The 24,619-nt window shown below is 37.7% G+C and overlaps 4 protein-coding genes across 6 annotated transcripts; 1 reads left to right on the top strand and 3 right to left on the bottom strand.

Annotated features, from left to right (window-relative positions):
- The first annotated feature begins 762 nt into the window (after window positions 1-762).
- On the top strand, window positions 763-5,532 carry LOC110758476 (metaxin-like protein). The gene is made up of 6 exons (XM_021960350.2): window positions 763-1,037; window positions 1,690-2,024; window positions 2,199-2,275; window positions 2,445-2,505; window positions 4,301-4,463; window positions 5,042-5,532. The coding sequence occupies exons 1-6, from the start codon at window positions 896-898 to the stop codon at window positions 5,215-5,217; spliced, it is 954 nt and encodes a 317-aa protein (XP_021816042.1). The 5' UTR covers window positions 763-895; the 3' UTR covers window positions 5,218-5,532.
- Window positions 5,533-6,099: 567 nt separating this feature from the next.
- On the bottom strand, window positions 6,100-11,314 carry LOC110758475 (nitrate regulatory gene2 protein-like). Of its 2 annotated transcripts, none has more exons than XM_021960348.2 (5): window positions 11,156-11,314; window positions 8,563-9,891; window positions 7,595-7,806; window positions 7,172-7,395; window positions 6,100-7,019 (listed from the first exon to the last, which is right to left on the bottom strand). In XM_021960348.2, exons 2-5 carry the CDS (start codon window positions 9,686-9,688, stop codon window positions 6,302-6,304), a joined length of 2,280 nt encoding a protein of 759 aa, XP_021816040.1. In that variant the 5' UTR covers window positions 9,689-9,891; window positions 11,156-11,314; the 3' UTR covers window positions 6,100-6,301. The 2 variants fall into 2 exon arrangements, with proteins under 2 accessions (XP_021816040.1, XP_021816041.1); XM_021960349.2 differs by having other exon boundaries at window positions 7,595-7,767.
- Window positions 11,315-13,438: 2,124 nt separating this feature from the next.
- On the bottom strand, window positions 13,439-17,464 carry LOC110758342 (Pentatricopeptide repeat (PPR-like) superfamily protein). Of its 2 annotated transcripts, none has more exons than XM_021960174.2 (4): window positions 16,464-17,464; window positions 14,227-15,304; window positions 13,965-14,054; window positions 13,439-13,876 (listed from the first exon to the last, which is right to left on the bottom strand). In XM_021960174.2, exons 1-2 carry the CDS (start codon window positions 17,381-17,383, stop codon window positions 14,365-14,367), a joined length of 1,860 nt encoding a protein of 619 aa, XP_021815866.1. In that variant the 5' UTR covers window positions 17,384-17,464; the 3' UTR covers window positions 13,439-13,876; window positions 13,965-14,054; window positions 14,227-14,364. The 2 variants fall into 2 exon arrangements, with proteins under 2 accessions (XP_021815866.1, XP_021815865.1); XM_021960173.2 differs by having other exon boundaries at window positions 14,285-15,304.
- Window positions 17,465-18,758: 1,294 nt separating this feature from the next.
- Window positions 18,759-23,073, bottom strand: LOC110758412 (pyruvate decarboxylase 2-like). Its single transcript, XM_088253629.1, has 6 exons — window positions 22,147-23,073; window positions 21,569-21,665; window positions 19,724-20,342; window positions 19,526-19,643; window positions 19,221-19,409; window positions 18,759-19,084 (listed from the first exon to the last, which is right to left on the bottom strand). Exons 1-6 carry the CDS (start codon window positions 23,071-23,073, stop codon window positions 18,920-18,922), a joined length of 2,115 nt encoding a protein of 704 aa, XP_088109755.1. The 3' UTR covers window positions 18,759-18,919.
- Window positions 23,074-24,619: the final 1,546 nt, after the last annotated feature.

Here is a 24,619-nt window from a genome sequence, read left to right as displayed (position 1 = left end):
GTCTAAATGATTATTATCCTATTGTATTTAACTATCATATTTTCTTAGAAAATTAAAAGGAGTGCCATTAGTGACGTTGTTTTAGGATTAAGGGTATGCATTGAATTAATAATTCAATAGAAAACTAAACATCGTGAGTTTGAACAGAAAAAACGGCATATCAACTATGAAAATTAGGGTAAGTAATATCGTTATAAATCTTATTTACTCTAGAAACGTGCATTACGTGTTTTTTTGGGTCTAATAAATGTGTATTAGGTGTTTGAAGAATTTGAATAAAACTCTTTAATCTTTTATATATATATATGTAATTGGAATATTCTCCAATTGAAAACACATATGATACATCATTTTTATTTCGCAAGCAACAATTGTGTGAAGGTTTTGAATATAAAAGAATTGTTTCGTGGACGCTACTTCTTATATGAATATATTCGTGTGTTAATTTGAAACGTATTAAGTTATCTAATCAAGAAATATATATATATATTATCTTAATTATATTTAAAATAGAAAGAATTAGAAATTAGAATACTGCATGAGTTTGACGAACATTGTATATGAGCGAGAAACGTGCCTAAATTCACCTGATTGGTCTTTTGTCGTCAAGCTCACCATTTATTTATGCTATTTTACAAAAATAATAATAATTCATGCCATTGGGCCTTGACCCATTTTAATTTGGGACCGAATCGGATCCGACCCGTTTTAGACTCCATGACCCATTTGTGAAACAGAGGCTAACAAAGACCCAATTTCCAAAACCCCCAAGAAAAACCCCCCGCGTCTGCGTCCCTGTCTCTTTGTGCAACACCCCCCATCGAGAAAAAAACCCTATTTTGCTTGTGGATTTGAGCTCAGAAAGGCAACGCCCCAAGTGGGTTTCGTAGGTTTTATGGAAGAGTACACTCTCGTGGTGAGGAAGCCCTGTTTTGGCTTGCCTACTGCTTGCCCTTCATGCTTGCCGGTCTTCTTCTACCTCAAGTTTGCTAATGTTCCCTTTCACTTGGATTACAATCTTACCTACCCTGACTCTGGTATCAATGCTTTCTCTGCATCTTCTTGTTTTTCTTTCGTTTTCTGAGAATTTTATGGTTGGGTTTTAGTAGGGTTTGTCATTTTGGTTGTCAGATTTTTCCAGGAGGTCTTATTGGACATTGGGTTCTTGTTTGTTTTATGCATTGAGGTTTTTTGCGGACTGATTTTATGCATTGGGTTGATAATTCCATAATATATGGGTTTTTTTTTTGTTTCTTGGATGTGAAGTTCCTAATTCCCATCTGCTACTAATCTGAAGTTTTTCATTCAAATTTCTTATAAATTATTGGGAATTGAGCTTATATCTTGGTTTTGTGGATGGTGTCTGTTATGCATTAGCAGTACGGTTGGGATGTGTGTTGCTAAAAATAAATAGGATTTTGTGGGTTTGGTATCAGTTTAAATGGGTTTCTTTGTATATTTAGGCAGATCTAATTTTATTGGACAAAGGTTCCTAGAGGGGTTGCTTGCACCTGCTTATTATATTTGAATTTGTATAATAATGAGTTTATTTATAGGATTAAGCTCTGTTGTTGTAGCAATAAAAGCTTCAAATTTAATTTTTCATTTACATTTGAGTACAGTGTGAGTGTGTGCACACATCTTACCATTAGACGAAAATGATGATATTGATTGTGGCTTTTGTTTTAGATAAAATCCCTTATATTGAATCTGGTGAGTACGTGACTTATAATAATGAGAAGGGTGGCATTATCGAAAGACTGAAAGAAGATCGCATTGCTGATTTGGACACTGAACTTCACTCAGTTCCGGAATGGATATCTACAAAGGCAATGATTAGCTCCTGGCTTGCTGATGCAATCAAGTATGAACTCTGGGTGGGAACAGATGGTAGTTCTGCCGAAAAGATATATTATTCTGATCTCCCATGGCCAATTGGAAAGATTCTATTCTTAAAGCAACTGCACAAACTAAAGCAGGAACTTGGGATTACTAAAGACAATTCTGAGAAAATAGAAGAACAGGTTTTTTTTCTTCATATCCTACTACTTTGTGTTAAGTAATAAATTCTCTCTCTCTCTCTCTCTCTCTCTCTCTCTCTCTCTCTCTCCTAGCAGTTATTTTATATGGTTTTTTTGTTCATTGTTATGTATATTATTGAAACAATATTTTTATTGATCTGAAAAATTGATGGACAGACATACAAGAGAGCCAGCCTTGCATTTGGAGCCCTGTCAAGTAGGTTGGAGGAACAGAACTTTTTATTTGAAAACAGGTGCTTTTCTATCGCATTGATACTCCATTTCCTTTTATAATGAAGTCCTTAGAACTTCTTGTTATTGCTAAACTTTCTTTCTTTTGTATTAATATCCTTTTACATGCAATGTAACAATTAATAGTCCCCTGCTGATTGTGTATCCACCTGTATCGTTCCTTTTGTGCAGGCCATCAAGTTTGGATGCACTCTTTCTTGGGCAGGCACTTATCACTCTTCAAGCATTACCAGTAAGTCATTTTATTCATTTGCAGACAAAGAGAGGAGAAGTTTATATTAGCAGTTAAGAACCATTTACATTAAACTATATTAATTAAATAGTTTGAATCTTGTAAGAAGTTCAGTTTCTGGCTAGAATTTTGAGCTTTCCTTGTGGATGAGTAATCCATATAAACTCATAGAGTATTAATTGCTTGAATGGGAAATCAAAGTAAAATAAGATGCCTGCCATGTTTAATTCTGCATCATTTCATGACCTTGAAAATTATGGTTTGCACCGTTTTCTATATCAGCTTAGTAATTATTTTGAGCTTTTAAACTCTTTTGAACAGAAACGTTGTGTAAATTCTAATGCTTCTAACTCATTAGTGTTGTTTAAATTTTACGACATTTATACTTCCATAGAAAGTGAATTTTATGATAAAGCCAGATCATTTCAAAAAACAATTGATAAAGCTAAAGATCATTTTTTTCGCACAACAATCAGAGCATGTTGATAGATTGGCAACAGGACTTCTATTATCTCATTTTGGTAATGGTTTCTGGATTGTGACTTACAATACAAAGAATAAACATACTGTAAATTTATTTATTTTATAAGCTACTTTTTTCGTTGGGACTGTTAATAAAATATGTATAATACACTGGGAAACAGAATTCTTCTGCTTTACGTTTTGTGAACCTTTGTTTACTGGTATCTTTTATGCTTCTACCTCAAAATATCGGTTTATTTTTCTTGGGCCAGTGAGATTAAGATTTTTGTCTAAAAAGGCTTGGGTTCAAGTTGAACCGTCAACAAGCAAAACGGGAAAATTGGCTTTTGTATCTTTTCTGGAACTCTGACTGAACATTTTGAGCTTAGGAAAAGGTGCTGCAGGTGTATAAATGACACAGTTCTAGTTGACAAAATCCAACCGCTTGAACCAAATAGCAAATTTAAACTAAAGAAAGATGACACTGGTTCTGAACTCGCACTCAGATGTTAGTGTTTTGTGCACATATTTTGGCCCCATGATTGAACTTTTTAGTTAGCAAAGCGTAGGAATCAAGTTTGCAGCTTTTCATTTTAGTTTCCCGGTGCTTGATTTATAGCTTCATTGTTCATCTCTCAACTGGAATTATGCTTTCCATCCTCCCTTCCCCTTTCAGATTTACTGATATCATTATATAGTTACTTATTATTTTGTTCGATCTGGACATTATATAGTTACTCTAAGCACCTAGTTTTTCAAGTATCATGCCCTTTTATTATGTTGCCTTAACACTTAAACAATGTGTTGGCACTTTTAGTAAGTAATTACAGCATTCCTACTATTTGCAACATATTGTAGTGTACAAAATATCAAGTTTAAAATTACATCAATTGCTACTGTGCTATGTTAATTATAAGTTATAACACATGGAAATGCTATGAAGGCACACTGGTGTTAATATTTTCTTTTCTTTTATTTCCCTGCTTTAATGCTTTCCTTCTCACTTTATTCATGCATTAGCCTGTTTTCTATGTGACATTGGATCGCCTTTTAGATGTGTGATTATGTACATGATTTTAGTTGGAGTTGGTTCCTGATTTTGTTTTGTCATCATGCATGGTTGCTTATTTTGATAATCATGAGTTAAATGAAATTTGATCTTGCAATATTGCAGGGATGAATCCAAACTTGTTTTTAATATTACTCTTAAATATATTAGTTTTTACTGAATGAACTTGGCCTAAGAGCTACACCAAGTTGTATACCAGATTTTGTCATCTTTTTAGTTTAAGGAGTTTTGTTAACCGTGCTTCTTGAAATTATGTGCTGTTAGGAAACATCAGTGCTGCGGAGCAAGCTTTTAGAACATGAAAACCTTGTTAGGTATGTTGATAGGCTTAAGACGGAGATCGTGGATGCAGGTTCTTCATCTTCAGTCCCAAACTTTAATGCAAGCCCTTCATCAGCAGCTCCTAGAAGAGGTCCTTCAAATTGGAGTGAGATACTTTCATGTTCAAGACTTGTATATCTGTATTTATTCCTTTGGACGGTATAATGTATTGGATTTTTTGCTTTTACCAAACCAGCTCAATTCCCTCTATTTTTGTTTCTTGAGTGGAATCTTTTCGTATCCTGGAAAATTTGGGATTCGACTTGGCTTGCACACTAACAGTTTTCAACACCCTGTTTTTGCTTTCAGAAAAGTAGTATTTTAGTTTTGTGTGTATAAAACACGAATGAGATTCCAATTAGGCCTCTCTTTAACTGGAAGCTACAGTTTGCAATCTGAGATCATGTGAGACCAAATTCCTCTTTCTTGCATCACTAATGTAAGAGCTTACTAACCAGTACATGGGTGATATATATCATCTAAAATATAGATAGGTCATGAAAGGTAAATTGTAGTTCTTCAGGAGCTAAAGATCAAGTAACATATAATTTGACCTTTCGTGCATATGAAGTTTATGTGATTGAATTTTGTTTAATTATTTTAGTCCTATATGTGATATTCTTATATCAGTAGAAACTTAATTATCCTGAAATGCAATTTTCTTATGCTTATTTTATTTTTCAGGTTCTAAGCCCAAAAGCAAACCCAAAAGGGAAAAAACAAAAGAGGAGATAAGTTTTAAGAGAAGGTCCAAATATTTTTTGGTAGCACAGCTGGTTTCAGTTGTACTTTTCGTCACTCTCATGGCCCGAGCGGATGATGCTGAAATTGAGCTTGATGATGTTGAAGGATATGAGTAAATGATTAGGTAAAAAGAAAGGTTTATCTTTCTGAGTTATATTCTCAACAACAGCAATTTTTTGCACGAAAACCAGCCAGGGTTAGCAGCCTGATGAGGAAGATTTTTTCTGTAATCCCGTTCTCTCATTTTTGTAGTATGATATGGTTGGAAATTTTGGAAAATAAGCACCTTTATAAATACATGATATGATTTATTGGAAAGATCGAGTTAGAAACGTAGACTTGGGGGCTTGAACGATATTCTCCTAACCTGTAAGATTCCAATGTTGACAGTGTAAATTTTGTTCAATTTGAATTGTTCAAGGGTTGGACCATGATGCAACTTCATACTTATAGGTCTTGGCCCTCTTGGGCATCATTTTCTGAATGAGATCATGGAATATGGTCCTGATACATAAATCCTGTTACTTTGTTATTGATTATGGTTGTAATGCTGTTATTCAATAGAAGTTCTTGATTGATATTGGGATTTCTTGAAAAGGAAGCACAATGCTAAGACTATAACCCATCCCGTCAGGCGGGTGTATTTTGACAAAAGAGATTGTGCTAGGTTGGAAGGGCATTATGTCATATTCATCTGCTTGACGTCTAGCCAGTCGTGTTTGAGCACCTGCATTAGGGTTTTGAACTTCTGGTGCCGGTGGCTGATTTGACTAGGAACCTCATTTTGTGTCCAAATGAACTAGGGTCTTGCAACTCCTTGCACCATGGAGGTTCCTAGAAAACGTAAGAAAGAATTGCACTAGCGGATTTGTTGTTCAGTGGTGGTGGTGCTGTTCGATCCTTTATGTTTTGAGTACTTTGCCGAGGTTATAAACCAAGCATGTTATTGACCAACTTTTGTTACCAAAGCAATGAACAGAGATCTGAACCCTGGCATGTACAGATTATCTTTCCTGTAACGGAATGTTATAATTAATGTTCTTTTTCTGCTCTTCTAGCGAAATCACAACTATATCAGGATTCAGGCACTAGCTAAAAGGGATAAGGTGGCAGCAACTCTATGCTAATATTCAAAATAGATTAATTTATAATTACATTGACATCCATTAATCACTAAACTACCCCATAAACATCAGAAAATTACATTGCAGCTCTAGCCTTGGCGTTGTCCCATTGATTCACAAGTTCGGCATATCCATCAGCAGAAGCAATAGAAAACTGTGTCAGTGAGCTCATAGTAACTGACATTCCAGCACAAAGTACCCTTATTGCAACCTCAGCCATTTTGTCTGCAGTCATTACTTGTTCAACTTGACCGACCTCCACAATTTTCATATCCCCACTAAATTCATCTGGTGTTCCAGCTCCGAATCTCTTTGAACCTACCCTAACATGGCGTGAATCCTCTCTAAGCTGTTGTGCATAGAGGGACCCCATACCGGCTGCAAAAAAATCTAGTCCATCCAGCACCGGTGTCTCATGTATGGCATCCAGAAACCTTGACCATTGGATACAAATTCCAAATATTGGAAGAGCACCATTTGAGCGACGGGGAGAGAGTGGCAACTTCGATGTATCAGGATCAGCCCTCATGCAACGGAGCAGCCACCCTGTTAAGGCATGCACATAGGATCGTTGAGAAGCGATCCATGACTCAAAATAAGCTCGCCAATTCCTCAGCTCTGTCTCAAGATTGGCAGCTGAACGTGCTAGCCGGTTTGGATCAGTAACTGAAATGGAAGAGTGTCTTTTAGCTTCCAGTTTTGAAGGCGTGCCTGCTAGTAAAACCTTGGCTTCATCCAGGCTTCGTTTCTGTGACCGATGACACTCTGCCATTACTTTCCACATCCTTGCTAACCTGGAGATAATTAATTAATACAGAGGGATAATTACTTAAAGCATGGTGGGAGCTCATATGCTGCCATGCAGTCAGCTTCAAAGCTAATTCTATGCATGGAAAAAAATGAGCACATATTTTAGCTATGGTTGATAAAGAGCTAAAGGACATACCCTTGTATCAGTTCTGAAAGTTGAGGCTGCAATTCTTCATCCCTTAAGGTCTCAATCCTCTTTGAAATAGCTTCAACCGAATGTATTGAAACCTTCATCTGAGTATGCAGATCTCTAATGGCTGCCCTTGTTTTTTCTAATGCAGAATAGTCATCTCCTTTTACATCTTGGTTCCGGAGATGCGTCAATTTCTTTTCATATGCAATCCGAACCTTTTCTCCAGACTGTAAGTAGTGATGCACAGATCAATTTTTCATATTTTCCTTTTTGTTTAAGAATAAGGGAACACATATTTATATCATGAACTGTAACATATGCATACAAAACATAGAGAATTCCATTTGACGATTCAAGTATTTTTGTAACACAAGCAGGTGCTATTTGCAATATGTAAAAAGTATGTGGTAGAGTTTAGAATTATACCTTGACTTCCTCATAGAGTTTCTTCTCCCAAGCATATAATCTATCCAATGTTGATTGGTGACTACCTGAAAACATGCAGGGCTCCTCTGAGATGTCACTACTGCTTTCATAGCCTTCATCTTTAGAACTCGAAGAATTCAGTAAATATCTGGAAGAGGCTGAGCGAGAAGAAGCTGTGCGAAATAAAGCTACTGGGTTCAACATTTTCATGGCTGCAATAACAAAGTACTTACTATATAATAACCTGAAAGTTCAAAGAAAATAAGAAAACCAAAATGAAGAGTTGATTTGATGAAACATTGACCTCCCTGGACTGCATATTGACATACAAGGTAGCAGATAGGACAAGATCTAATCTGTTATCTACATATTTTATTTATTATCTGTATATAATCTGTTATCGCTGTGTTTGTAAAATCATAATATATACTCCTTGTGAAAGTAGGCTTCCCTCATTTATTTATTGAAAAATTAATTGGACAAGTCTTGGAAGATTTTGTGATTGCAAGATTCTGGAATGTCTTCCACTTTGCTTCTTGAAAATTAAATAAATCATTGACAAAAGTATGTTATTATCTAGTGAATAAATTGGCTGTCATGTTTCATATCATACAACAATACATTTTGTTAGTATGCGTTTTGTGAATCTCAACAGTTTCTTAAACTTTGTGAACATGCATATGGTTTATGGTTTCCCTACTTCAGTCAGTGGCAAGGCAAGGATTAGGATCCTCTCAATTTGGAGATTCCATCAGGTTGTTCATTCGGAAGACCAACTTGTTCAATTTAGTAGAGAGGATACTTATCCTTGTGCCTGGAGGCATTTGGAAGCATGTTTTTTTCGGCCCTCCACAGCCATATCATGACCAAAGTCTAAACAGCCATCTGATGGAAACTATGCACAAATGCCAAGGGCATAACAAGAACTAATAACAGTATGGGTGAAGTAAAAAGTCAAGTAAGCAAACCTGTGAGTTCGTTGGAGGTTGACGAGTACTCTGCTCTACTGGCCTCTAACAATGCTGAGACCTCATTGGCTGCATTGCAAACAATCATGAACTGAGTTTCTAAATCCTTGATAACTTCTGCCATACTTGTTGGCCTTCGGTCTAAATAAACAGTAAAGCCTGGCGTTTCCTCCTTAGCTTCCTGGTTACCAACAGCGGTTGCTTGGTTACTAGGTTCAACTTGTCTTGTATTCTGAGATCTTGACACCTCTATACTCACACTACTATGCGATGGTATTTTTGCATCATGCTCAATTTCAGTTCCGCTATCCATTTCCTCCTCCTCCTCCTCCTCTTCCTCATTAACATCTTCAATAATAACTTCTTCTCTGTTGCAGTTTAGATCAACTTTATCCTTTTCTTGTGCTACATTTGCCTCGTTATCACATTCCTCCTGTTCAGTCTCAACTTCTTCCAAGTCAGGGATCCCTTCTTCTTCTCTGACCTGCCTTAGACCTCTAATCTCATCATCCATAACTGTCTGATCAAGACTACTTCGAGTGGGATAACCATAGTAATCTAATGATGAAAATGGGTTCCAAAAGAAATCCCATTGAGAATTTTGAGGCGAAGGTGGAGGGATGTTGGGTCTATTGTTAGGGGAATAAGAGAAGAATGAAGAATTCATTGGTGAAGATTGCATTCCAAAGAACCCATCCATCCCAAAATGGTGGATTGGAGAGTAAGTTTCAACTCTGGCTGTTTCTGGTGATTGAGGCCTCTCTTCAACTGAAACTGCTGGGTTCCCTCCTGATCTTAGATAACATATTTTCACAGAAGAATGGGGTTCAGATTGGATTTGTGTAGGTGTGAAAGATTTTGATGAAATTGAGATAAAACCAGGACTTGTTTTCTTAATGGGTGTGAAAGGTGGGGTTATGAATGACTCCAACAAGAACTCACGAGGCTCATCTCCTTCGACATAATCACGAAGAGCAGCTGAAACTCTTTTTAGGGACTGGATATAGGCAATGTGTCCAGAGGCAAATCGTGTTCTTTGCTCAAGAGCCTGTTTAATAAATCTCTTTCGATCTTTACAAAGTTGAACTGCTTCCACATCATCTAGCTTTGATGTAGAGCATCCCATCTCTAGTTTCCTCTTACCTTCTCCTTTCACCCTATGAATTTTTCAGGCTTGAATCAAAACCAAAATCACAAGGGTAGTCTTGTGTATTTCTCGCCAGATTCATAAGGGTTTTCTGAGGCTGATCAGTAGAGGACTTCAGAGACCTCACTCCAACATGAAGAACAATCACATGTGCAAAGCACGAAAAACCAACCGGAAATAATCTGCATAGAAATCAAATTTTAAATAACTACATTGTCACTTATTTAAATTCTTCTATAGAACTAAAAACACTTGGAAAAGGTCTGAGTAATTTTCTTTTCTTTATATTCAAGTCACAAGGAAGGTTTCAGAACATCTCAAACTTGCACAATCAGGAAGATGAGATTCTGTCAAAACCCCACACGACTATATATAATCATGATTGCTACAAAGGCCTATTAAGCTACAAGTTTTTGTCAAGCTGGGGAAGAAAGCATAGAACTAGGCTAGGAAACAACTTGCCAAAGAACCTCCTACCATACCCTGAACAGAAAGGTTTATCTTTCATTATTGGTGTATAATGGGATAGTATTTCAGTTTTCTTATTTTTTGCTAATTTAAGAAAAAAAAATTATCTGGGACACCACATAAAGGTTAAGGTTTCCAAAATTTACAATTTTATGATGAGTTGACAGTCACATTAATTCAAACCAAGAAATAAAGGAAAATACAAAGGGAAAAAACTCAGAGAAAATAAGAGAAGGGCACAGCAAAAGGAGATAAAGGGGGGAGAGAGAGAGAGAGAGAGAGAGAGAGAGAGAGGGCACAGCAAAACGTTTGAATAAAATCTTCTCTGAAATCTTATTTCAGTTGTTCATATGAAGCTGGAAAACAAAGTTTTAGACTTTTGCGAGAAAATAAGAAACCCTTTCTTCTTCTTTCTTTTTTGAAAAGAAAACTAATTTCAATATGTTATTATGCAGATATGACAAACAGAGATTTCAAAATAAAAAGGAAATAACTAATACTCATGAATGGAGAAGAAAAAAGAAAGCTCTATCTTGGAAATCAAAGAAATTTATATCATTAATGCTTTCTGAAGAGATCCAAATTAATACTAACAACAAACATGAGAAGCCATTTAATTTTTTTCAGCTTGTATTAAAGTGACTCAATGCTCACCTAAAGTTCATATGAACAAAAAACCAGAGAACCCATTTCAAAAATTGGGAAACAGAAAAGTTCAAATGTTTTATTTGAACAGGATGAAGGCCAATCAAGCCTACTTGAACATGGAAATTCAAAAAGGAAAACCCATTTCATAGTTTGAAAAATTAAATTAAATCTAGTGCTGAAAATGCTGATAAGACAGCACAACAGCTTCCCAAGAAACTCAAAAAAAAAAAAAAAAACCGAGCTTCGGCTGATTGTTCTAACGAATAATTTGCAACAAATAGAAAGAAAATAATAGAAATCAACAAACTGGATTGCAGTGAAGAAGTATACCTTGGTAATTGCGGGCGGGAATAAGAGAAGGAGCTTTGATCACTGAGAGAGAGAGAGACAGAGAGAGAGAGAGAGAGAGAAACAGAGAGAGAAGCAGAGAGACGTTGCGAAAAAAGTAACGGTCAAAAGCCAAATGAGAAGAAAAACATAAAAAAACAAAACTTAAAGTTCGAGGTTGGAGGACTCAAAAAAGATAAAGGGGGAAACAGCGGCCCGATAGGTAGAGAATATGACAGCTCAATAACTTTGCCCTCCATGTTGTATATATTTCTGTAAATGCCACTTCAATTTTATTGTACTTCTGATCTGAGGGCTGACAAGGCAAAAGCAGCAAGAAGTTGTGTTAAAGTTTTGTTTTGTGGGTGATTTATATTCATACTTAAGAGTTAAGATATTAATTTTCGCATCCAGCTTAAAATCTCCTACAGATCTGAAATCAAATGAAAGGAAAACGCCATAGTTAAACAAGGAAATTAAAGTGCATTTTGTGATACATATAGAAAATTAAGCTGGTATATAAATGTGGTAAGTCGAGTATTTTCCATTGACATATGCAAACATTTCTGAATGAGTGAAGTAGGTGTGGGCATCAAGCCGGTCGAACTATTCAAATCAGCTAAATTAAACTAATCTAATCAATTTCATTGAATCATCAAACCGTAATTAGATTGGCTTGATTTGATTTGGCTTATATGTAACAATCTAAACAAACCAAACCACCTACGTTAATTTTATTATTTTTGTTCTTAGGCATTTTCTTATTGGTTATGACCATTTACTATTGTGTTTCATTCCACACATTCACCTTTAATATATAATTGTGCAGTTAATTTATTACTTTGATGGAATGTTGAATGTTGATAGGATGCTAGAGATTCGGAAATTATAATGGTGGTGGCTTTATGTGTGCTTGCAATTGTTGAGAATGTTACGGTGATGATTTTAACTTCATAAGGTTATAAGAAGTAAGAAATATTTGATGTGTTTGTTTCAACTTGCAAATATAAAATTGTTGTGTTTTATTTTAAATCACTATTAAATTTGGAAAATGTGTAAATGTATTTTGTAGAAAATAAAATACTACCAAAAAAAAATAAAATTAACTTTATACTTTAATTGCACTAAATCACTAAAATAATAATAATAATAACAAAATACTGTTTATTTTTGTCAAAAATAATAAAATAGTGTTCAGCTACTAAATTGACAAACCGTTCAAGTGGGTTGGTTTGATTTATCCCCTCATTTTAAGTCAAACGTACCGCTCAATGATTAATTGGTTTGGTTACGATTTAGGGATGAAATTGATTTACACTGGCCACGCCCACTAGTAGCAGAAAAACTTGTATGAAACAGGAATAACATTGTTTTGTTATTCTCAACTAATTATAGATTACTATATTGAAAAGTTATCATATGTGACACGCCGTGATTAGTCAAAAAGATAGCAAAATAATACTATACCCGTTACGAATAAGCGTTTCTCCACTAATAGAGCCAAGATCTTTTGAGCTTAATTAGCATTGCTCACAATAAAATTAAAAATCACTCTGATTCTATAATTTTTTCTTATAAAAAAAAAAGAGTTGAAAACAGAGCACGTCTTCTAGTTGTCTCTTGCACATAAGCTGAAGGCTGAAGCCCATGCTGAAACTCAAGTGGGTTGTTCACCGTCGGATCAGTTTCACAGACTAGGATGAAACTTGAAAGTAAATTCAATAGTGGGAGCTTCCGCAAAAGAAATGGTGGTCCTCTGGTTTTACACACCTGGCGCTTTCTGCTGTGTTTCTCATAAACGGTGGTTGTCAAGAATAATTGTTTTTTTTTTTGGCGGATAGGATAAAGAATTTCGAAAAGCAAAAGAAAGTCCGGTGTAAAGAAAAAGAAGGGGGAGCTGGTCCCACCAAAGCCTCGGGGATGCCATTGGTAAAGTCCTTGTACGGAAATACCCTTGAATTCAGGCGAAAATATCAGAAGTGTCTTGTATAACGGCCTTGAAGACCATCTAATATCATCTCATGTTTATCTTTGTAATTTCAAACTTGAAAACTTCGTTATGAAGTTGAGATATACAAAACGTTACCTAGAAGTACTAAGAGCTCAACACTGCATAAGAGCATATAAAGATGTAAGGGGACATGAGTGGGGTGTGTAGTGATATCTAGACTTTCAGCCTGCGAGCACATTGTCTGTCCTCACACCCATTTGAGAGTCAAGAATTGAGATTTAGGGATTCAAGAATTGAAGTTTCTGATTTATGAGATTATGTATGCAGAAATAGACTTGAGAAACTAATCAAGGGTTGATAATATGAATCAATGTAGTGTAAATCAAGGGTTGAAAATACAGAAAGAATAGGTAAGTAAATGCAAAAAGAGAACCCAGGTGCAAATGTAGTGCGGTTCTAAGTTCAAGCAGTCGACATCTGCCTCCATGACTACGATTCAAAGGACGAAGCTTAGGGTTTTGATCGTGTCAATCCGCGCTAGCTTCGTCAAAACTCGAAAGATTCCCTTGTGCCTCTTCTATTTAATGAGAATACGAAATTTAATCATGCATTACATCTGTTTAGAGAGCTCTGTACAAATGCTGCAGGGCAGTGACCTGTAAATCCTAGTCAACCAATTGCTGATTTCTGCGACCAACCATCATTTTAGGTCAGTCATGGCCTATTAAACTACAGTATATGTGAGGGAAGAATAACGATTCTGGAAACGTAACCTGCAAGTATTAAACAAAGGTTCCATAACTAAGAGGTAAAGGAACATGAAATAAAGATCTCCAAAAAAATGACTGCATCATTTCTCACCTTTAGAGCTTTAAATGCAATGCCGCATTGCCTGTCTCATTCCATCTTCCATAGCTGCAGTAAGCATATCCATTTCTCCGTATGTCTAAGCTGAAAGTTAACAACCAAAACATAATGGGCAACTGTGTGATAGAAAAAGGGTTTTAATAACCCTCATATGTAATGCTAAACCTAATTCTTCCTGTTAAAGCAGTACAACAAATCAGTGAATTATTCTTGAATAAAAATATATTGCAGACCAGACATCGGACAAATTTTACACCTTAAAAATGTCGCTAAAATTTCCAGAAGACAGATAAACGTTGCTTGAATTCACCAACCTGGCGGGCAACTCATATTTTAACCTTGTCGTTTGGTTGAGAAGATCCAGATGCATAGAAAGTGTTTGAACCGTGTTTCTCTAGACAGAATTAATGTTTGGAATGTAACCTTCATTCTTCAGATCCTCATATAATAACTTAAGTAAATGAAGAATTTCTATTGAGCCATCACCCGAGTGAAACTCATGAAGTTGATGCTCATTCCCAATCCAGCTACAACCAGGAGTCTTGCTGACACCCCTCTGTTTCATCAACACTCTCATCTTTGCTGACTCATCCCACATTTTTAAATTCGCATATATCTTTGATGAGATAACATAGTTTCCAGAGTTTGAAGGCTCTAATTCGAGAAGCAGCTGCACTACCTGCTTAGTGACATCTACATTTTTACATTTCTTACAGGCGCCAAGCAATGCCCCCAGTACGACTTCATCTGGTTTTTCAGGCATTTTCTTAATGAAGTCCCAAGCTTCATGTACAAGTCCTGCACGTGACAAAAGGTCAACCAGGCAAGAGTAATGCTCTACTTTCGGGACAAGACCAAATGACGAGCTCATCAAATTAAACAATTGACGGCCCTCATCCACTAATCCAACATGTACACATGCAGAAAGCACTCCCACAAATGTGATGTCATTTGGCCGAGTAGCCCCAGCACCTTCTGTCATGCTCTTGAATAGGGATATTGCTTCATGTGCTCTCCCATGGAAAGCAAGGGCAGATATCATGGCATTCCACGAGACCTCATTTTTCTGGGGCATGTCTTCAAAAACTCTTAGTGCATTGGCTAAACTCCCACACTTAGCATACATGTCAATTAATGCAGTGCCAACATAAATGTCCTGTTGTATGCCCCTTTCGGATGCATATTTGTCAATCCATCTCCCCAAATCTAGGGCACCGATCGAGGCACATGCAGACAACATTCCAACCAAAGTAATTTCATCAGGATTAACACCTCTCTCTTTCATGTCATCAAAAAGCACCATTGCTTCATCGGACATTCCATTTTGAGCATACCTGTCATGTATATAAAATGATGATAAACATACCATCAAACTCAATTAATACATATAGTTAGGACACTTGATTTATACTTTCCAGATATGTACTAGAAGATAATTCATACAAATATTAATACAATGGTTGGTTAATTAACTGGACATTCTTATCCAATTCATCCCATAGAATCTAATGACCACAGCTTAACTTTAACCAGTTGCTGTAAGGGGAATATTGACCAGGCTCGAGAGTCAACGGTTTAAAAGATGCATAAGAAACTTTTGTAAGCAATAAAAGTACACTGCAGACATATTTTGATAAATGGGATTATTAAAGTACTGCGAAAGGTGGGCATATGCAGTACCAAATTGAACACCATCATGAATATAATTGTCGTTACTATTGTGTTTATCATTAAACCAAAATGCTGGTAAGTGATAACAGTTTTCAAAAGGAGCCCAGCCACCTTCTCAAAAGCTGCATTCCCGTGGAAGAAAATTTTCAACCAGAAGGAACCTCAAAACCCTTATATAGTTAATTTTTCCATGAAAAATAAGTAGAAGCAAGTGTTCCCAAATCAATCTACCACAATTTGTTCCAAACTAATGACACAACCAAATGTAAGTACTAGTTTCATTTAACGAAAATATCCTTCTGTCTTTATTCCTTGAATTTCCATGATACGATAATCTAAAGACATTTCCCAAATATCAAAATACGAGGGCAATACTCATGGTTCATGATCTAGTAAGTGCCTGATATAACCTAGCCCTAGGTGTAAGGTATCTAGGTGTGAGGCGCTGAAAGGTTCTATTTTCTCTTTCTTCCTTGCATAAAATCCCAATGCTGCTACATTTCGTTTTCAGATACCACATTCCTTTCTAATATTTAGAGTCAAATTCTCAACTTTACATAACCCTAGTCTCTTTATACCCTGAACATTATTACAACCCAGTTGACTTCCAAACCTCAGCCTTGTTCAATCTGCAAAATGTTATATTCCCTTTTTAATTTTTAACCATCAAAACTTAACATTCAAATTATTTAACACAGATAGCATGATTCTCCCCTGTGCGCTCTGACCCCATCATATCCACAAATTGAATTTGCAGGCCTGCAGCAAGGGAATGTAAACAGTAAATATAAACAAGATTGTACACAAGGGAAAGTTACTTGCCCTGTTATCATGGCATTCCAGGTGACTCGATCCTTTTTCTTCATACTATCAAAGACCCTCCTCGCCGAGGACAAATCACCACACTTTCCATACATACCAATCAATGCAGACCCAACATATGAATTCAGCTCCAACTTATTCTCAACAACAAAACTCTCCACCCACCTCCCCAAACTCAAATCACCCAGGTCCCCGCACGCTCCAAGAATGCTCACCAAGCTCATTTCATCAGGCTCAAACCCCGAATCCCTCATTTCTCGAAACAACCGCACAGCATCACCCGCATACCCCATTTTGGAATACCCGGAAATCATCGAATTCCACGAAACCAAGTCCCTTTGATAAATTTCATCAAACACCTTCCGTGCAAAACCCAATTTACCACACCTAGCATACATGGTAATCAAAGAGTGAGTCACATGTCCATCCTTATCCAATCCAGTCTTAAACACCGACGAATGGGCTGCACGCCCATGATTCAACTCAACCAAATTCGCGCACGCAATGAACACGAAAGGGTACGTAAAATTATTGGGCATCAGACACAAAGACTTCATTTGGTAATAGAATTCCAGAGAAAGTTGGTATTTATGCCATGTGGTGGTAAGGCCACGGATCATGACGTTGAAAGCGTAGTCGTTGGGTTCCGGGATGTGGGAGAAGAGCATGGAGGCATAGGAGAAGTCTTTGAGGTCAATGATTTTGGGGAGGAGGAAGTTGGGTTTATGTATGGAGTTTATGAGCATTTGGGTGTGAATTTGTTTCAACTCTTTGGTGGATACACATTGTTTCAGGAGGTATAAGAGCTTTTGGGAGAGAGAGGGGTATTGATTTGGGTTGTGGGGATTGAGGTGTGTGTGGCTTTTTTCAAAAATGATTTGGCGGGTAATTAGGTGTGAAGAGACTTTGGCTCTAAGCATAATTTAGTGCCTTTCAAATTTGCTGTGGTGGTTGTCGCTATTTGTTAGCTTATAAATCTTGGGGCATGACAAATACAGGGGTTTTTCTAAGATAGGAAAATCCGAAATTGAAATTTTTTTCCCCAACCAAATGGTTATAAGATTAGTTTAGAACTGGAAAGAAAAGCAAAAGGCCCAAAATGGCCCAAACTAGACCGAATCCAACAAAATGTAGTAAATTAAGAGAAATTTAGCTAGTTCATCAAGTCACTTACTTTTAACAGAAAATGTTTTTTGTGAAGGAAGTTGAGGTTCCACCCCAAAACCAGGACTCTTTACCTTCACATTCTCACACACCCCCGCACGTGTGGCGAATTTTCAAGCCTATCACGTGGACAACTCATATTGGGTGACGTGGAGCACGTGTGACCATTGGGCTTTCACACGTGGGCTAAACTGCTCTGATACCATGAAGGAAGTTGAGGTTCCACCCCAAAACCAATTGGCAATGAGGGGAGTAGCCCAACTCCTTATAAGCCCTTGCTAGGTTTCTTAACTTTCCAATGTGGGACTCTTTACCTTCACATTCTCACATTTTGTACTTATAAAACATTGCGAAATCAACTATTTGTTGGTCTAGTGGTAGTGTTTCCCTTCCAAAATGTTGGAAGATGTTTCAAGTTCAGTTTTCCCTCCTCAAAAGATCAAAAAAGAAGAAAGAGAAAACACTCAAGACCTGGGTGTGAATTTTTTTTTTGGTTACAAAAAAGGGGGTGTGAATTTATTTGTTGATGGCATACCCCTTCTCTGATTTCCACAATCTCATTGCATCTCTTCATTGTTGACCCATTCCTTTACTCTGGAATGGTATGGTTTCGAAGAACATGTTTAAGAAGACGGTACCAGTTATCAATTGAAAATTTTAAAAACCAAATGTTTAAGCAAACAGATAATTAGGTCATATAGGTTATGAACTTCAACACTTGTTATACCTTGTGCACACAATTGAGCTATAACTTGTCTGTTTTTATGGCCTTTTGTTTGCTTCCTTCCCTGTATTTTAACCACAATCCTCCTCTCCTTCACATAGGCCAGGCCTACACTTATCTGCCTACAGTACTTCCAAGCACTAGTCTAGATCTGTAGTTAGAACTTGGAAGAGGGCAATTATATGCAGAAAAAGACCATAGATATTTGGAAAGGCCACCCTGCATACCATCAGACCCCTTAAATTTCCCTTGGTTGCAATTGCAAGCAAATTGCATATTCCTGGTAATACCTACCAACTAAGATTTATAACATACATAGCTTCTAACACACATACACACACACACACACACACACACACACACACATATATATATATATATATATATATATATATCATGTTACATGCTGCTAGAAATTAATCCATCTTAAAAGATTTGAAGATGTTTGTCAGAGAGCACAGGGCATCATCATTAATGAACCGATGACATCGGGTTATTTAGTTTAATTCTTCAAGGGGGGAAAAAGAAAGTTTTGTTTTGAAGTAGTTTTAGTTGCAGGTTAATTTAATCATGGTTTTGGTGGGCGGCCTCTGGCAGCTATTCTACATGCAAACTGAATTAGCTCCTTGCTTGTGTCATCCATGTGTAAAACAACCTCTATGAAACACAAGCATTCCTCCTTATCCTCAGTCGCCGTCTTAATTGCTTCAACAAGCTCCTCCTCACAATGAACCTACAAACAAAATGAACTAAAAATTAAAAGAATATAAATCGAGGAAATTTAACGTTTGCTTCGGATATGGTTTCTATTTACCAGTTGAGTACGTAGTACTTAATTAAGAAAATGCAGTTATCAGATCATGGCTCACCTTGGTGGTCCAGCACTTGCCTTCCCCATTGTGAATAGCATCAACCAAGGCAGTGTAGTTCCAGTTCTTGATTATGTTGTAAGGCCCGAAATGGAACTTTTCTTCTGTCGTGTATCCGCCATTGTTAAGTAAAAATATGATATTTCGTTGTCCACATCGCAGCATAGTCGACACATCTTGTGCTGTCATCTGTAAGATATATAATGTGCTTGAGTACAATGGCATCTAGTTTAGTAACGAAGTGAAGAGAAACAGAAGGGCTCTATTGAAAATTAAAGAAAACCTTCAAGTTAGAATAATTATACCTGGAAGCTCCCATCACCAATACAACTAATTAGTCTCTTATTAGGTGCAGCCTGTGCATATCCTAGAGTTGCACCAACTGACCAACCGATTGATCCATAATTTATTTGACACTCATAACTGCAGATCCATTTTCAATCTCCACATTATATATTCTAAATTAATTGCAGAACTAGTCAATGTATATTCAATTTGCTTACGTGCATCCTTGTGGGAGTTTCAGCTTCTGGCAATTAAACCAAGAGTCTCCTGCTTCTGCAATCACCGCGGTGTTACTTGACAACATGTTTTGTATGTTTTTGAAAAGAATGCTGACTTTCAGATTCTCCTTGGGATCACATTGAGAAGGAAGGCCCTCTGAGACATGTATCCGGCTGTAGTTCTTGTAAGCAGTTGAATTGTACTCGAGCTGCCTTGCAAGTGCTTTGAGAAAGTCCCTCATTTGAATGCCCCCAAATCTTGGTCCATTTGCAATAACTACACTCTGAGGCTGTATGATTACCGCCTTCTGCATTTTGACATGAAGTGAGTACCCGACAGTGGTTAGTTCGTCAAATATAGCTCTGGCAAAGAGGTAAGCGTCAGCTGATTCGACAACTTCTGCGCAGAAAGGGGTGCTTACTACACCCCAGTAAGTCCCAATGAAATTTGGATGGTTCTTTGGTATAAGGCCTTTTGCTGAGGGCATGACCGCCATGGCATAACCACAAGCATCTCCCAACTCAATAAGGGAATTACAGGCCTTTGCAGCTCTAAGAAGAGGCCCCGAAACAATAACTGGTTTCACAGCCTTGTTCAAGTAGTTTGCTGTTGCCTCCACTGCAATCTCCAGGCTTTCTTGGTGTTGTGAAAATGGACAAACACTTTCACTCACTCCCCTAATGATCTTGTTGTTGATGGACTTTGTGACACACACAAGGATTGATGAATCACACACACACACACTTGAGAAACCAACCAAGCACAAAGTGACACAAGAATTTATAGAGGTTCAGCAATTGCCTACATCCTCTTGGTGATCCCCTTGAGAAATTCACTAATGAAAGAATAAGTTACAACTTTAGTTTACAAAGAAACCCCCTTAGAACTCTATTCTCTCCCAAGCTCTCTTTTCTCCCTCACCCCTTGCTCAACACTTTGATGCACTTGTGAACACTCTCTCACACTTGGTGTTTCCCTTGTTTGGTGTCTAGACTACTCAAGACTCAACTCAGCTCTCTCTTGAACTGATTGCCCTCTGTCTCTCTTCCTCCCTTGGTAAGTTCAACCTCTTGGACACAATAACTCCCAGCTACTTGACCACTCCTTGAGATTAACCACACCCACACAGTTGTCTTGCATCTTCTTTTCTTTTGTAGGCAGATCTTTGGACTTAGTAGAGGGCTGCAATTACTCCTTCACGTTCTTGCTTTCAGCTACCCACCTAAACACAAGGTTAGGCAAATCAGAAAACAAGCCATAAAGCATGCACCTTTTGTCCCATTGTCTCCCACCTAGAAAACCCTTTGGTACAAGACAACAAACAACATTTAAATGGTGTTCCAGCTTCTAAGGCACGTTGCCCAACTTCCTAGAACCCATAAAACTCTTTGGAGGCACTTGGAGTTAGGTAGGGAACAAGCACATGTGAAAGGCACCTTGAAAAAATGCATGGAAAAACGACACATCACGTATGGCGACCAGTCTCTTTGCACTCTGCCAGAAAACGACCGGTCGCTTGCACCTTGCGACCGGTCGCCTGCCTCGTTTTCCAACTTCTTCTCCAGACCTCGAATCTGCTTCAAAACGACCGGTCGCCCAAACATTGCGACCGGTCGCTGCCTCTTTCACTTGCAACCTTAATGTGAGCCAAATTTCCAACACTTGGTTAGTCAGTCTGAAAAAAGAAAAGAAAAACAATAATGATAGGTTAAAGTATTAATATTTAGTATTTGAATACCTTGAATAATTTACTGTCTAAAGAAGTCAGAAAAATTACTTGGGAGTTAAGAAGAATGGAGCAGGCTCTTGAGGAAAGGATGGATGAGGAATGGCTGGTAAGTTACAGCTTATGCTGATGTAAACAGGCTTGCTTTCTTTCAAAGCAACTGCAATAGCTTCATCTATCTGCAACTGTGCATCTTCCAAGTCCTTCATAACAGCCTAAATAAATAACAGGGTGCATGTTATATCAGAAATTGAGAGATGAGAGTCCGGAATCCAGGTACCAAAAATTCAAAAATCAATTACTTCCACATGCTCTTTAATTTCCTTCTTTACACCAAAGGGAGATGCTTAGCAAAATAAATTTTTAAGACTTGAAACAGACGGACGAGTTGTCCGCTACTGATTGGTCCAACACCTACCGTCTCCAACTTAACTGTTAGAATAGATAGTGTTATCAGACTAAGAAAATGAAGAAGAATAGGCAGAGAAGGAATCTGCAAAATTGCTCAGCACAGCTCTCTAAGTCAGAGAGAGGCTTTTTTTGTATATTTCAGTATATTGAACATGCAACAAGCACTGTGCTCTTGACCATTAGGCCATCTCAGCCTTACACTTGTCATCTTCTAGGACAAACTGATAACATCCAATTAAAACAGGGCTTACTTATTCTAACTACCAATTAGCTCAATGCTTATACATTAACACTCCCCTTTAAGCTTTGAGCTGATATAACTCCAAGCTTATCTCTGAGATAGTTGAATCTGTCCTTGGGCACAGCTTTGGTAAATATGTCTGCCACTTGATCTTTGGTAGGACAATATACCAGATCAATAACACCCTGCTGCAGAGCATCCTTGATGAAGTGATATCTCCTGTCAATGTGTTTTGTCCTCTGATGAAACACCGAATTCTTTGTGATTGAAATAGCAGAAGTGTTATCACAGTTTAGGGTAGTTTCTTCTGTTTGTAGCTCACCAAAATCTTCCAAAACAAATCTGAGCCATATAGCTTGAGTTGTGGCTTTAGATGCACTTACATATTTAGCTTCAGTAGTTGAGAGTGCAACACAATTCTGCTTAACAGAAGCCCATGAAAAAACTCCACTGCCAAAAGAAAAAGCATAGCCGGATGTGCTTTTGCTATCTTCAAGTGAACCTCCCCAATCACTATCACAATACCCAATTAAAACAGCCCTCTTGCCCTTCTCATACATCAAACCATAGTCTAATGTCCCTTTAATGTATCTAAGCACCCTCTTAGCTGTTCCATAGTGCTTGTTTGTGGGATTGTGCGTATATCTAGCTAGCAGGCTGGCAGCATACATCACATCTGGTCTGGTAGCAGTTAGATATAGCAAACTGCCCACAATTTTTCTATATTGTTCTTCACTAGCTGCTCCACTCCCATCCTCCTTGCTTAGCTTCTCAGTAGCCACAAGTGGAATGGAAACCGATTTGCATTCTTTCAATCCAAACTTATCCAACAAGGAAGAGGCATACTTCCTTTGATGAATAAAGATGCTAGTTTCGGTTTGGATCACTCCCATTCCAAGAAAGTGGTGAAGTAGGCCCAAGTCTGTCATCTCATACTTCTCTTTCATATCTTTCTTGAATTCATCTAACATCTCTTGATTGTCTCATGTGTATACTATATCATCCACATAGATGGATACGATTAGTATATTGTTTTCTCCCCTTTTCTTGGTATAGAGAGTAGCTTCACTCAAGCTTTTCTCAAACCCACATTCTGCAAAATAGCTGTCTATTTCTCCATACCAGGCCCTAGGTGCCTGTTTTAACCCATAGAGAGCCTTGTGCAGCCTATAGACTCTGTCTTCTTTGCCTTGAACCACAAATCCCTCAGGTTGCTCAACATACACTTCTTCTTGCAGCCTTCCATTTAAGAATGCTGACTTGACATCTAGTTGGAATAGCTTCCAACCCTTTTGTGCAGCAAGAGCTATTAAGGTTCGGATTGTGTCCAATCTAGCAACCGGAGCAAAAGTCTCGTTATAATCGATTCCTGGTTTCTGCACATATCCCTTAGCAACCAATCGTGCTTTATTCTTTTGCACTGAACCATCCAGATTCAGTTTGGTTTTGAACACCCATTTCACTCCAATGACTTGCTTATCGCTTGGCCGATTCACAAGTTCCCAAGTCCCATTTTTCTCAATCATGGATAGCTCATCTTCCATAGCTTTTATCCATGCCCGGTCTTGGGCAGCTTCTTCATATCTCTCGGGTTCCACAATGCAGAGATTGCATTGTGCTAGTATGTCACTGATATTTCTCCATTTGACTGGAGTATGATCATAAGGCTGAGAGATTTCTGCAGATTTATGAGTGATATTTTCTTGTTCTTCAGCTTGAGATGAAGTGCAGGGGCTGGCTGGACTTGGTTCTACTGCAATCTGCTCCTGGGAGGACACTTCACTACCATTTTCCGATTGGTTTAGAACACAAGTCACAGCAACAGAATGTCCTGAAGCTTCCTTCCAATTCCAGGCGTTGTTTTCATCAAAAACCACATCCCTTGACAAAACCAGCTTCTTGGTGCTTGGATCAAACACCCTATATCCTTTCTCACATGTTGCATAACCAACCAACACTCCAATGACACTCTTTGCATCCAACTTCTGTCGCATTGTAGCTGGTATGTGCACATAACAAACTGACTCGAACACCTTTAAGTGACCAAGACCAGGTTTTCTGCCACTATAGGCCTCAAATGGGGTTAGATTGTCAAGAGCTTTGGTAGGTGACCGATTTAGAATATACACAGCTGTTTGTACCGCCTCTGCCCATAGAAAATATGGCATGCCCTTGTCATGAAGCATAGTTTTAGCCATTTCTATCACGGTTCTGTTTTTCCTCTCTACTACTCCATTTTGCTGTGGAGTATAGGAAATAGATAGCTGTCTTTGTATGCCTTTAGACTCCAAGAACTTGTTGAAATCGGTTGAGAGAAATTCCCCACCTCTATCACTCCTTAGACATTTCACTTTGAAATCACATTGTAATTCTACAATTGCTTGGAATTTTCTAAAACAAGATAGAGCCTCAGATTTTTGTCTTAGAAAATAAACCCATGTCATTCTTGTATGATCATCAATTAGCAGCATAAAGTACTTATTACCTGCAACCGATTCATTTTGCATAGGGCCACAC

Source organism: Prunus avium, chromosome 1, assembly GCF_965620075.1.
Source record: "Prunus avium chromosome 1, drPruAviu1.hap1.1, whole genome shotgun sequence".
Lineage (NCBI taxonomy): Eukaryota > Viridiplantae > Streptophyta > Magnoliopsida > Rosales > Rosaceae > Prunus > Prunus avium.
The sequence above is the reverse complement of the archived record's forward strand: the minus strand, read 5'-3'. Positions and strand labels throughout refer to the sequence as shown.

Bases quoted from the DNA above. Each gene is read 5' to 3' on its own strand.
- LOC110758476 (XM_021960350.2), top strand. From the start codon at position 896: ATGGAAGAGTACACTCTCGTGGTGAGGAAGCCCTGTTTTGGCTTGCCT. The intron at 2,506-4,300 runs GTAAGTCATTTT...ATGTGCTGTTAG, and splicing joins TCACTCTTCAAGCATTACCA to GAAACATCAGTGCTGCGGAG. The intron at 4,464-5,041 runs GTGAGATACTTT...TTTATTTTTCAG, and splicing joins AAGAGGTCCTTCAAATTGGA to GTTCTAAGCCCAAAAGCAAA.
- LOC110758475 (XM_021960348.2), bottom strand. From the start codon at position 9,688: ATGGGATGCTCTACATCAAAGCTAGATGATGTGGAAGCAGTTCAACTT. The intron at 7,396-7,594 runs GTATAATTCTAA...CACTACTTACAG, and splicing joins AACTCTATGAGGAAGTCAAG to TCTGGAGAAAAGGTTCGGAT. The intron at 7,020-7,171 runs GTATGTCCTTTA...AATTATCTCCAG, and splicing joins CTTTCAGAACTGATACAAGG to GTTAGCAAGGATGTGGAAAG.
- LOC110758342 (XM_021960174.2), bottom strand. From the start codon at position 17,383: ATGCTTAGAGCCAAAGTCTCTTCACACCTAATTACCCGCCAAATCATT. The intron at 15,305-16,463 runs GCAAGTAACTTT...TATACATGACAG, and splicing joins TGGAATGCCATGATAACAGG to GTATGCTCAAAATGGAATGT.
- LOC110758412 (XM_088253629.1), bottom strand. From the start codon at position 23,073: ATGTTAGATGAATTCAAGAAAGATATGAAAGAGAAGTATGAGATGACA. The intron at 20,343-21,568 runs GTAACTTACCAG...TGGAGATTGCAG, and splicing joins TGTTTACATCAGCATAAGCT to TGGAGGCAACAGCAAACTAC. The intron at 19,644-19,723 runs GTAAGCAAATTG...ATGGATCTGCAG, and splicing joins AAACTCCCACAAGGATGCAC to TTATGAGTGTCAAATAAATT.